General features: G+C 37.8%; 1 protein-coding gene across 1 annotated transcript in view; it reads right to left on the bottom strand.

Moving 5' to 3' along the window:
* The window catches only part of COL1A2 (collagen type I alpha 2 chain), a 43262-nt gene that overhangs the window by 25764 nt on the left and 4579 nt on the right, over positions 1-12919 (bottom strand). The window contains exons 5-16 of the mRNA XM_059818265.1: positions 11837-11920; positions 10405-10461; positions 8070-8114; positions 7912-7965; positions 7529-7582; positions 7086-7139; positions 6522-6575; positions 6176-6229; positions 4442-4486; positions 4165-4218; positions 4022-4066; positions 1519-1572 (exon numbers count right to left, since the gene is read on the bottom strand). Coding sequence (XP_059674248.1) covers positions 1519-1572; positions 4022-4066; positions 4165-4218; positions 4442-4486; positions 6176-6229; positions 6522-6575; positions 7086-7139; positions 7529-7582; positions 7912-7965; positions 8070-8114; positions 10405-10461; positions 11837-11920 — 654 coding nt within the window. The remainder of the gene's footprint in view (positions 1-1518; positions 1573-4021; positions 4067-4164; positions 4219-4441; positions 4487-6175; positions 6230-6521; positions 6576-7085; positions 7140-7528; positions 7583-7911; positions 7966-8069; positions 8115-10404; positions 10462-11836; positions 11921-12919) is intronic.

Genomic DNA, 12919 nt, shown 5'->3' with positions numbered 1-12919 from the left:
AGAGAAGGATAGAGCCCTCTATCAGTGTACACAGTATTAGGGGAATAGTGGAGCAATCATATATTAGCCTGATGTTAAGAAGACGATCCAATATATATTCCCACTTCAGAGGCCAGGAAATCAAGCAGCTGAGAGCTTTTATTGGATTTTAAAGGCACTGAAGCTGGGAAGCCTAGCTAGGCACCATTGAAGCTGATGGCTAACCCAGGAACAACAGATGCTCAGCATATCTAAGAAGCTACATTATCACTGAGGATTACACAGAAGGTTGACCTAGAAAATCAGGATTACAATTCCAGTCCTATCTATAGCCATGTGCCTCCAGCATTGGCCTGAGATGCCTCACAGTGCATGAGACCTAACTGACCATTATCTTGCACCTTAAGATGCCATTTGCACTGATGCAAAATGCAAAACAATGCCTGATCAGAGTGCTGTAGGATAGTGTTAACAGTGGAGTAAATGACAGGAAAAATGGTTCTTAGTGAATACAAGCTCCTGAGAGTAAAACCAAGTTACTACAAAAAACTGAATGTAATGACAACTTCTTTTCAGCAATTCTCTAAGTAGTCAGAGTTCACCCTGGACACGTAGGCAGTCTTCTCTTGAAATTACATGCTGTAACCACACTCAGATTCGCATCAGAGAAGATTTCATGGTTTCCAAAAGTCTTGCATTTTCACAAAAATAACAAGAATGGGATCTCAATTTTTTCTCATCTTCCCTGCAGTTACTATTAAGAGGTCTAGCAAACAATACTCTATTTTCTTCTGAAGATGGATCAAGATAAGAGTTTTGTCTGTTGTGACATGGAGTTTGTGTATCTGTGTTAAGGGTGAAAAACTGTACCACGCTACATATAACTGTATGCAGCTCTGAGCTTCTTGGCAAATGGTCAGTGAAATTTTTAAATGCATTATATGGGACACTCTTGCCCAAAACCCTCTGTCCTTCCTTGGACAAAGTAAAATTCAAAATAATGAGAGTCTTACCCAGGTAAAAATGCTAAGATCTGAGCAATAAACTGAATCATCTAAGTTACAGTCTGCAAGAGCAAAATGGTATTGCCCTACACCTGAAAAGCTTCTCCACTGTAATTTCAAGAACTTAGGCTGGAAGGAGCCCGATACTCAACTCCACTTCTTGGAGTTCTTGGCCCTCCACTACTTCTGTAAAGTGATATAAACTGCTACTTTGCTTATTTATCATGATCCACATCACCTTTTAAAGGTATCTACAACTGCACCGTGTAGGAAGTACTAAAAAAAAAGGACTTTTTTTCAATGTCTTCCTGAACCTGCCTAGCATCAATCTTCAGCTGTGAAATAACTGCTGTATTTTAAATTAGCTTTCATATGTGATTTCTCCAAATACTATAGGGATTCATCCTCATCCTGTTCTGTAACTGTCTGATAAGAAAGCACCCCCATTTCTGAGAGGGTGGCTGCCTAGCAATACTAGTTTCATCTATATTTCATCTTCACTATCAAATGTACCAGTAGAAGCAGATGTTCATACCTTAGCACCAGGAGCACCTGGGAAGCCTGGGGGACCAGCAGCACCAATAGGGCCCTAGGAAATGAAAGGGAAGCAGTTGTGTAAACATATTCAATGATGACAGAAGCATCTTGCTTGCTGAAGTAAACAGATTAAAAAAATGCACATTTACTTAGACACTTCCACCCATTACCGCAGAATTACCTCAGAATATCAGTTGCCTTTTGCAACTCCGAAATGACAGATTTGGTTCACTACAGTTAAGAGCGAGATCAATGCAGAAAAACATTTGCAGTGCAGCTAAAAAAAGTGTGAATTAAGGAACGATTGGTAAAACCTTGCCTTGAGGCCAAACACCTGAGAAAGAATACACAGAGGATGGGCAGAGGCAGGCATCTGCAAGGCAAGATGTCTTGCTGTACAGTACCACAATGAACAAAGGGGAGCACTGCATCCTGCAACTGCAAGTCTTAGGTGGCTGTTTCCAACACCTTTACTGTGCAGGACTAACTGTGTACACTTTCACACCAGTGGTCTTTCTGGACTACTGGTCACACAAAAGAGCCCTGTGTTGCTGACAGCATTTGTCCTTCTTCACACATGGGAAGAGGGTTGGTAAGATCTGTGCACCACTTTACAAGCCAGCGCTTGGCACAACTTGCATTGAGGTCAGTAAGAACGTACTAGAAACTGGATCAGACTTAACAGCAGATGAGGGCAGGAGTTGATTCTAACATGCGAGTAGATTAGAAATCTTGATTCATACTCAGAGTATACATTTTGAGGCAGTGAACACATGCAGCCCCAGTGCCCTTTCATTAAACTGGATTTTTTTAATGTCAAAGGCAATGGAATGTCAGCTTGAAGAGGGCCTTCTGCTGATTCTACTGTGTCTAGCTATTGCTGTGAGATTTGTAATTATGATGGGACAAGCTTTGTAGTGTACAGTACCCAGACGCCACAAGAGAAGATACTGACGGATTCATAGCCTTTATTATTCTTTAATGCATAGAAATGCAAAGGGATAGTTTTCTTCAATTATTAATGAAATATCCAACTTATTCATAGCTATTGGGGATTGATACCTACTTTTTTGTGAGCTAACATCTTTCAATTATAAATACTTATTATAAAACTGCCTCACAAATCCAAGGGAATAAAACTGGTCAGCTGGTATAGCAAAGAGGAATTGGCTTACGACATTCTATAACCTACTGCGTTTGTTATAAACTGGGTACCTGGAATCCTCACTGGTTTTGCATAAACAAAGAAAAAAGACCAAATGCCCTTTAAGATATGTATGAAAATATAAACTTCCAGAATTTCCATTGCAATGACTCTTTTTATGTTTAAATTCCCAGTGGCAAGGAGAATAAAACAGTATTTCTGTTCTGGTTTAAAAAACAGAGTGTAATAAGTGCTATGCAGAATATTTACAGCATCATAACCTAAGTATGTGTAAAATAACTTTAGCCTGGTGTAGATACTGGGACCCAATGCAACTCTCTGCTGCTGCCCATTCTGGGTAACACCTCTGCAATCAGCAGCTCCAGAATATTTTTCCTATAGTAACCCATTTGCCTTCAAAATGGCTAAAATGCTTTGGTTCTACTACAAAGTATAACATCAGATCTTACCTATAAGGTCTCTATTTGCCTACAATTTAAATGCCCAATCACATACATTTTTTAAATACCCCATATGGGAGAACTGAAGTGAAATTCACACCTATGCTAACATTCTACTCTGTTAAAGCACGACACAAGTTTGCAATGACAAGGAGTATTAAAATCAACTTTAGCAAAGTTAACAGAATGAAGAACAGCTTCATCATTGATTCAAATTTTGAAGGCAGGAAGGAAAAACTATTCCAGGCTATTCTTGAAATTCTACAGCTTCAAAACTATACCTTTGTACACACATTTATTTCACTGAAATAAATGAGGTTTACTGAAGTCAGTGGTATGCTATAGCAACACTAACTCCTTTTAAAGGGACAAATCTGGCCTTTCACATTAGCTCACATAACTTGGGTATGAGTGGTGAATAAAAAAGGTTAGCTCCTGTTAGTGAGATAGGACAATGTTGCAGGTGCAAAGCTGTGTCCTGGCGTGCATATAATGGTTTCAGGATGTATGTAATTACAGCCATCTGCAACACGTGCATGGTAAATTTATGTTAAAAGCTATAAAGTCTCTTTAGTTTTGGGATGAGAAGTGTTCTCTTAGACTGTTGGAAATAAGAATTCTGTTCACTGAGTGTTGAACTCACCAGTACAAATGAGAGAATATTTGTTCCTTTGATAAGATGTGTTTAACATAAATCCTGAGGCTCTCAGGATATTGTCTGCAAAGGGTTTATGTTTTATTAATTCTTTTTGTGATGGTCTGATAAGCAACAAAGAACTGCATTAAAGACGTCCACACAATCAACTTCTCGGAAGCCCAAGAAATCCTCTATAAAAAGAAAGAGAGACACAAGGCCTAACGGAACCAGACTGTCAAAGATCAAGACTGAAACTTACAGCAGGTCCAGTGGGGCCAGTGCTGCCATCACTTCCACGAGCACCCTGTGAGCAGAGAACATGATAAATACAGTTTGAAAAGAGATTCAAAGACCAGATTCAAAGCCACAGTAAGTGGCTGGTCAAGATGGGAAGCCACTTACAGCTGGTCCAGGGGCACCTACTCTTCCTCTCTCACCAGGGAGACCACGAGCACCCTGAAAGAAAAATTAACTCAGTTATATCTATTCACTGAACAAACACACGTAGATTTTTTTCTTCTTCTAAGTCCCTATATGAAGCAATTCTGTTCTAAATATTCACATACTATTACATTAGAGTAGCTAGCTAGCTGGAGCGTCACTAACAAAAATTAACCAAAATTCTGGCTGAACCATATATATCAGACTATTATTTTCCACAGCAGCAGTAAATACTTACAGGTTGTCCTGGGGTACCATTTTCACCAGGGGCACCAGGTTCTCCCTATGAAAAACAAAGTTTGCAGGCTTGAATCACTTAAAGGATGCTTTGGACAGACAGCACAACACCATCTAGAGAGATACGCAACTGCTGGATCCTACTGTCCTTGTCTTTTGTAGCACTTGCACCACAGTATACAGTAACAGCACATCAGGTCCTCAGGGTGCAGAGACTGCAACTGTTCCTGCATATACTGGAACATGGCCAGCTGGAATCCTCGTAGAAGAGGAAGACCAGAGCAAGTCGCTTAACTTGCCCATCTCATCTTTCTTTACCCCCTTTCTTTATTCTGATATTTACGCTGTAGCACACACGTAAGAGATAGGGCCTGGATTGTCAACTACCAATTCAGATCAATCAGCAGCTCTTTTTCAGCTAGAGCAGAAGCAGAATGGTGCTTTCTCTTGCCTTAGGTTAAGGTGACAAAGTTGCTGTCTAATGGCTGGAAATAAGGATCTGCCTCAGGTATTTTTAATGTAAGACCAATAAAACTGAGATAGGAGTGACAGCCATTAAAACATGACTCCTCTGCCTTTAGTATTAAGTGTTCTCAACAAGCCTGCAGTTGGTCTAGGCTGGTCTATAGTGACAAGATTTGTCCTAGAGCACTTGCATCCTGAATATATCTGAATGCACCTAGTCTTAAATGCTGCGAACAGCACAAGTTTTTGCCTTCATCACTGCTTTCAGCACAGTTATATCATGAGTGACCTTGATTTATTATGCCTATGTTTTCCAGTCAGATTAGCACTCTCACTAATAACTGTTCTTTCCTTTACTTAATTGCTTTATCTACTTTTAATCTCCAATGACTGGACAGACTGAGTGTTTGCTATCTCTTTAGCAAGTTTTTTCTGAAGTTGCACTTGCAGTGATATTGGAGAATGCTATGTTGCAATTAATAATTCTATAAGCAAGTAGTGCTAAGCTCTTAGAAACAAGCGAGAGGGAGAATTAGTATTTGAGCTTTTCATTGTTGTATTAGAAGTTCTTGCATACAAATGTCCTGTGAATAAGTCAGCAGCATTGAAATTTCCTACAACCCAATATTGCAGTAGTGTTTTCTTAAGAACACTGCTATTAGGCACTGAGGTGGAGTGGAAGAAGAAACTCAGAGGGAAAGTTTGCTAAACATGTTTCTAGAACACGTTTAAAAACATTCTTTTAAGGATACTATTCAAATGTGCACTAATCTGAGGAAGGTAAAAAGAAAAAAACTGTGAAGATCAAATATCCTCAACTCAGAAGACCACTGCATCTATGCAAAGTTTTAGCAGAAAGCTTTACACTAGAGCATGTGTCTCACACAGCACAATTTTGTAGAAAAATGACAGCTTTTCATTTTAGCGTGCTTTAAAAAACCCACCAAATCCCCAGATACAATCCATAGAAAAGTGGAGATAGCAAAAATCAGTCTTAAGTGCTGCTGGATAACCAATCATTAGGAGCCAAATTCTGCAGCTCTTACTCATTGAAAGTACTAGTTTGACTGAGGGCTCAAGAATAATGACCCAGGAATAATTTCTCATGTTAAGGTACACATATTTGTCCTACATGGATCCACTGACTTCTAGATTATTGCAGCTGAGAAATGTTTAATGACAACATGGAAGATTAATTAGAGGGGACTTCATATGTATTTCTCTAAGAAGCACTACAAATGCATCCTACATTTTCAGATTTCATCTTTACCTTGTTGCCAGGAGTACCGGGTTGTCCCTTTTGACCATCCAGACCATTGTGTCCCTATATTGAGTAGAAAAATAATATTAAGTATATATTTTCCTACTAATGGCTATACACAAACTCTTAGTCTTGTAAGGTAAATCCTTCTTTCCATACAAAATGATTTCCTAATATAACCTTATGATTTAAAAAAAATAAATCACTCTTTCATATCAGGAGATATTAAAAACTTCAAAGAGGTTCATGCACTTAGAATACATAGTCTTAAATTTGAGGGGATTTCCAGGTGTTTTCAGTGTGCTGAAGTGTTGTCAGTCTTAACTATTCAGGGAAAAAGTATGTATATACTCACCCTAATTCCTTTAAAGCCAGGCAGACCAGGAGTTCCAGGGAAACCACGAGCACCCTAAAAACACACAGTGCATGAATGATTGTCTCTTATATTATATACTGCAGTTAAAAAAAAAGTGTAAGTCTTTCAGTAAAATTAATGAGTAGATTTGGGCCGTGATCATTCAAGTGAGGAACAGAGTCCATTCCCAAACCTCCCAGGACCAGACTTGTTCCAAGACTAACAGGAATCAACCTGATTTTCCAGTTCTGAATCTCAGAAATTTCATGCATTAACATGTGATAGCACAGCTGTTTTAGCTTTCTATGCCAAGGTACCTGCTCACCTGGTCCTTTATAACTCTCACTATGTCACTTCTGTTACTAATTACACTAGCTTTATTGAAGGGGGGAAAACACAAAACAAAAACATAACTGCATGATATCCCTGAAGGTAAGAACTGAAATTGGGTTAATCCATATAGGGAATATTGCTAGGCTGTTAATGTGGTACAATTCAGAAATGTTGTTAGGTTTCATTGATAAGAGAACTGTTCTGTATTGTATACATTAGATAGCTACATACCTGAGGGCCAGCAACACCTCTCTCACCAGGTCTTCCAGGTTTGCCAGGGTGACCCTAAAAAATGCAGTAAAAATGCACTAAGAAGGAAAACTCATTTTATAAAATAACAACATAAACCATTAAAAAAAGAAAAGACACTGGCAAAGTTTCTCTTTTCAATAAATACAGAGAGCTTGTTAGCTTTCAAGTTTCCCTCTTCCTGTGTTCAGGAAACTAAATACTGTATTTGGAGATGTTTTGAAGTTACCCATTTTTCTGTACATTTCCAACATACAGCATCTCTTGTGCTATAAAATAATTATTTCAGGGGTTTATTTATTGTATCCAATATTATAGAACAATGTAAAAAATATGACCAATAGAATGCTTCGCTTAACAATAACTTAATGTTAGAGTTGAATCACAGCCCCAGAAGAGATGAGAAACATTTAATAACCACTTACGTCTTCACCAGCCTTTCCTGGAGGACCAGGGGGACCACGAGGACCATGGGGACCCTGTTAAAAATAGATTGAAGATTACTTAAAGCATCATTCTTCAGATAAGTCTTTTCACTGGTTTCTGACTTGAGTTGGGGCATAGCTGGAGCCTGAACTGAAGCAAGGTCCTTCTATCCTAACTGACTTTGCACTTTATGATTCCAGTCTGAAGGAGTCTGAATCTTAGTGTTCAGCTTTGCTTCTGCAATAGGATCAAGCAGGAATATCCAATTCAAACATTCAAGGACATGCATATGGGTAGGAGAAACGGGCCTAAGCATTACTAGCCTACTTTTTTCTACCCATTTCTAATGCTAACAGTGTCTGTATGTGAAACCTGTACTTACTGTTTGTCCAGGTTCACCAGGCTCACCAGGAACACCTTGAAAACCAGGAGGACCCTAGAAGCAGAGGGAGATTTTGTTAGTGTTTGAACAAGCTGTTTTGTGATTTTACAGGTATGACAACGTTAATTAGTCATTAGGAGAGATGAGACTGTACTTACAGGGGGTCCAGATGCTCCAGGTGGGCCTCTAGGTCCCATTAAACCCTAGGGGGAAAAAATTACAAAATCTTTAAAAAAAAATCACCATTATCTAAACTCATCTATAACACCAATTCCTAGTATTCCTAAAATATTGGTAAGCATTACCATTTTCAGTGTGCAATGTCTAAATCAAATTAGAGGAAGTTAAGAGATCTGCATGAATTTGCACAGGCAGTCCAAGTGCAAACAGATCTTCTAACCAGTGCAGAATCCAGTGAGATGATTAGGAACATACCATTATGGCTGGGAACCTTGTGATTAGGCTTCTTAATCTATTCTGGCAAGTACATTGTTAGCAAGTACACTGGTTCATTCTTCTATGTACCCCCTCCCTTCCTGTGCATGAACTTCCAGAGTTTAAAGAAGGGTCATAACAACACAATAAGAAAGGTTCTATTTTTGGCCTGTCAATTTTATCATGATTTTCAAGAAGAGATGCTGGAGAAAAAGATCATTAAAATGGTAGAGAGGTAAAAGGGAAAATAAAGGTATATAAATGGCAGTATTACCATGAACTAGGAGATTCACACATAATTTTGGAAAGAAATCAAACAATTCTTACACATATTACGTCTACATCTATTTCAAATAATGATCAACTTCTATTTAAATATTTCATTGTTTTCTGGTTTTGATTAAATTATCTTCATTTCACCTCCAAAATAAGTCACTAAGATACTCTCCTTGACTGAATTTAGAATTTACATACCTCTTGGAAAAAAAGGGTCAAAAATCACTTTTAAAAAGGAAATTTCCATAGATTACTGCACTTTCTTAACATTTGTCTTAAACTTTACTTAGCAAGCAAACAACTTTGAACTGAAATTTGATTTAGGCTTCTATTGTCCAAACGAATGTTTTATGAGATGTTTCAACAGAAATTATTATGTTTTTAATTGGTTTTAAAACTTCTTAGGAACTCCTTTAGATTTTCTCATTAGAAGATTAAAATCGTGACCTACTTTTCAATGGCTTACAGTAGCTTTGCTATAAGACTGAATACTTTTTATTAAGGGGAATAAATGCATATTAAATACAGGCATTTACTTATGGAAGCTAAAGCAATCTTGTGGCTATAAAAATATGCAGTAATTCTAGGAAAAATAACTTTTTCTGGACAGTCTGAATCATATGTGCTACATATACCCTGTGAATCTCTTCACAAATTATATTCCATAATTGTTTTTCCCTTCTTTTCTATCCTCCCAGTCTCTCACATTTTCTTTATAAAACTTAAAAATTCCTCACAGTAGGTATATTCTACTGCTGTTGCTTTCAGATGAACCCTAACTGACCCAAAAATTGGAACTTAGAAATTGTGACACCCCAAATAAATCCTCATCTACATTTTCTAATTTATTGTCAGACAATGAGAGCAGAACTTGATTGAAGATACTCCTATTTTCCTATATTTAGTATCTAAATGGATGCCAAAATATTTTCAGAAATTAATTTAATATTACTTTGTTTTCAGGAATAGAAACAAACACTTGACCCAGAAGAATCCTGGGCAGCCTTCATCCTGCTGCTCACCCATCAGACGCATTGTCTGTGATGTCAGCGTGTGGCGAATTTTACCCATATTCTGCTATCTATGTACACTGAAAATATCTGCTAACATCAGGAAGGGTTAGAAATCCATGTGGAGAGGCAACAGACTCCTTAAATGCCCGTTTGGACATAGTATACAGTAACTGATAAAGATTCCTCCTCAGAATAGCCTTGTAGTAGCAACTACTAACATTCAATTGTTGAGAACAAAACGTGGTGGCCAATTTCCTACCAAACCTGTGCAATCCAAGGATAGCAAAAGGGTTGTGCAGCCATGGGAGAAAAATGGTCACCAACTGGAACTGAGATACTGAGTTACTTTCTAGACTTATGTCTGCTTTAGAGAGCAGCTTTACAATTTATCTCATTCCTAAAACACAATCTTCTGTCTCAATAGGGGTAAAGTAATACTATATCAAAGTAGATGTGTTATCTGACATCAGATTATGAGATTCACTGGTTCATAAAAGTGTGGTCAACAGACACAATTAAAGCATAAGACCCAGTAGTGCTATATTCAAGTTAATGATACAGTCCCAAGACCATATTTCAAGTCCTAACACTGTATCTCAAAACTTCACATTGTCATAGATCAGAGGATGAGTTTACAGTCTGACTTGATATATGATCAAAACACTGATTTTAAAACTATGCTTTGCATTAATCCAGCTGGATTAGACTCAAAGGAAAATACAAAACACATTGTCTATGCAAGTTATCAAGTGCTAAATCGTATACCTACCATAGGTCCTGGGCCAAAGTCAGCTGCTTTAGATGGATCATATTGAGCAGCAAAGTTCTGTAGGTGATAAAAAGTTTGAAATTAAAATACCAAAAATTTTACTTTAAAAAGTGTTGATAATTATCATTCTACATCTAAATGTCATCTGACTTGCTATATGGTACATTAAAGCAGTCTATGTAAAACTCAGTAAACATAGCCCTATCATAAATACGTTTCTATTCACTTGTTTCCGGAAAGATTTGATTTTACTAGGAAGGCCCTTTCTCACAATGGCCTCAAATATTTACAGAGTAGTGAGAGAGAGGCACTGCAATAGTGTGAACTGAAAATTAAGAATGTAAACCCAATGCTCATTTGAAATTGAAAACTTTCTTGAAATCCTCAAATCATTCTGCCTAATTTCCAGTAGGAGAAGTTATGCATATTTTTTCATCACATTGCTGAAGTAAAATTCATGTACCAGCCCTGACTGATTATCAGATGAGGTGGGCCCTTCAGCTTCAAAAAGTTCTGAGGAGCATGCAGTCTCAGAAACACTGCACTGGATTTTTGATCTTTCATCAATATAATTCCTGTAGGCAAATATATATCTAGTTTTGTGGAGTACATTTTCCCTCTTCACTAAAATGGAAAAAAGCTCTTTATAATACAATTGAAAATCCTTTTCTTGCTTGTTTTGTTTTATTAGCATATTAAAATAATAGAAACTAATGAAAGCAGTTTGGGGTTTGCTAATAGGAAAATAAATTATTGCTATTCATATTGAAGGCAAAAGACTATTCTTCCATGCAGGAGGATTTACTACACTTGCTCAATATGACACTGTCTGTGTCTTCATGCTCCCCATGCAAGCTAATGTCCAGCAAACAGTTAAAGCCAACGTTCTTCAGAGAATACATGATGGACACTTCTGCAGAAAGTGTGCATGCAACACAGTCCACTTACGTTCTACAGCATGAATACAAATAGAAATGAAAAATTCTAAAGGAAGAGAGGTATTGACTTTTGAGTATGGACTTTTAGCTTAAGGGTAGTCTTCTCCAGCTAGTTCCAATACAGCTGCTGTCACTTGAACTCAACCGCAAAGTGCTGTTTCATTTCCCCATCTGCTTAATGGCACAGGTTTCATTTAATTGATTCCTAATCCATAAACATTATGGCAATACAAATTTAATGCTAATTAACAGGGTTGATTTGCTTCTGTGCATAAGTCCCTACTGAATACAAAATCCAAATTTGCCGTGGAAAATATACATCCTAAGGAGAGTTTCATTGGAACTGGGACCATGAATTTCATGCCGATCACAAGAGAATGTTTCCTCTATGCTCCAATGTAACTTCAGTGTTTTCCAGGAGATAGGCATTTAGTCTTTGGATGTCACAAAGCACAGATTATCAGTTTCAGTAATAGAAAGTTTGAATGCCTTACTCCGCCAAGACCTGGAGGACCAGGGGGGCCTGGAGGACCTGGTAGACCGTCTTCACCATCTCTGCCTGGTGGACCTGGTGGACCCTGGAGTCAAAAAGTGGATTATAAAGTGAACATTAGAAGTGCTAAAGAAATCTCTGAAGTGATTAATTCATTAACAACCAGGCACCTACAGCACACACTACAGCAGTGCTATGTATGCAGTTTCAATAAATGTCTAACTTCAGAAAATAAGCATAGCCTGAATTTACATTGCCTTGCCACACCTCATATCAGATATTTACTGTAGTTTCATATTTGAGAAGATTTATGGGGGCAATATTGGATCTATGCTACCAAAGCATAACCTCCAAATAGGGAATTTTCATTTTAAGCAACTAAATTTTGGACCCATGAACCCCAAGCAACCCATGTGGACCCCCACAGCCTGTTAGACTCTGTTATTGAGAGCCTAAAATTTGACCAATTGAGCACTGGCAGAGGTCAGCCCTACTGGTATGAACTAACATAGATCTAGAGTAAGTCAAAGGCCAGATTTTAATCACTCTAGACTATTTGCTGGTATAATTGCAAATTCAATGACAATAAAACAGTGCTCTTCTACAGGTTTTTGACACTGTCACTCTGCTACCATTATCATGACTTCTTTTACAACAGCTTGAAATTACGTGTGTTCAGTCCAGCAACATTTACCCTTATGTTCTTTCATCCTCAATGCACAAAGCTGGTCAAGTTTTGCCATCATGGCGACCGAGGTGAGGTATTTAATTTGTTCCGTATTTTGGACTCAGTTCAGTGCTAGATGAAATCCATAATAAAAGTCTTACGGATTTCTAAAGGAGCAGGATTAGGCTTGCTGCCTTCAGGACAAAGTATGTATCTCATTTCATTAAACAGATTTTGTCAGTGGTAACCTAAAACAAATATCCAGTTGACCATATCAATATACCCTTTCTAATAGTTGTCATTATGATCGTCAGCATATCATGATCTAAGAAATCTTCGAGAGCTACTAATCCATACTATGGCTTTTTAATTTTCAGAAGATACAAAATGTTATAACTACACACTGCTCAGATAAGG

Source organism: Gavia stellata, chromosome 6 (assembly GCF_030936135.1).
Source record: "Gavia stellata isolate bGavSte3 chromosome 6, bGavSte3.hap2, whole genome shotgun sequence".
NCBI classification, from domain to species: domain Eukaryota; kingdom Metazoa; phylum Chordata; class Aves; order Gaviiformes; family Gaviidae; genus Gavia; species Gavia stellata.
Note: the sequence above shows the minus strand (reverse complement) of the source record. Positions and strands in the feature narration are given on the sequence as shown.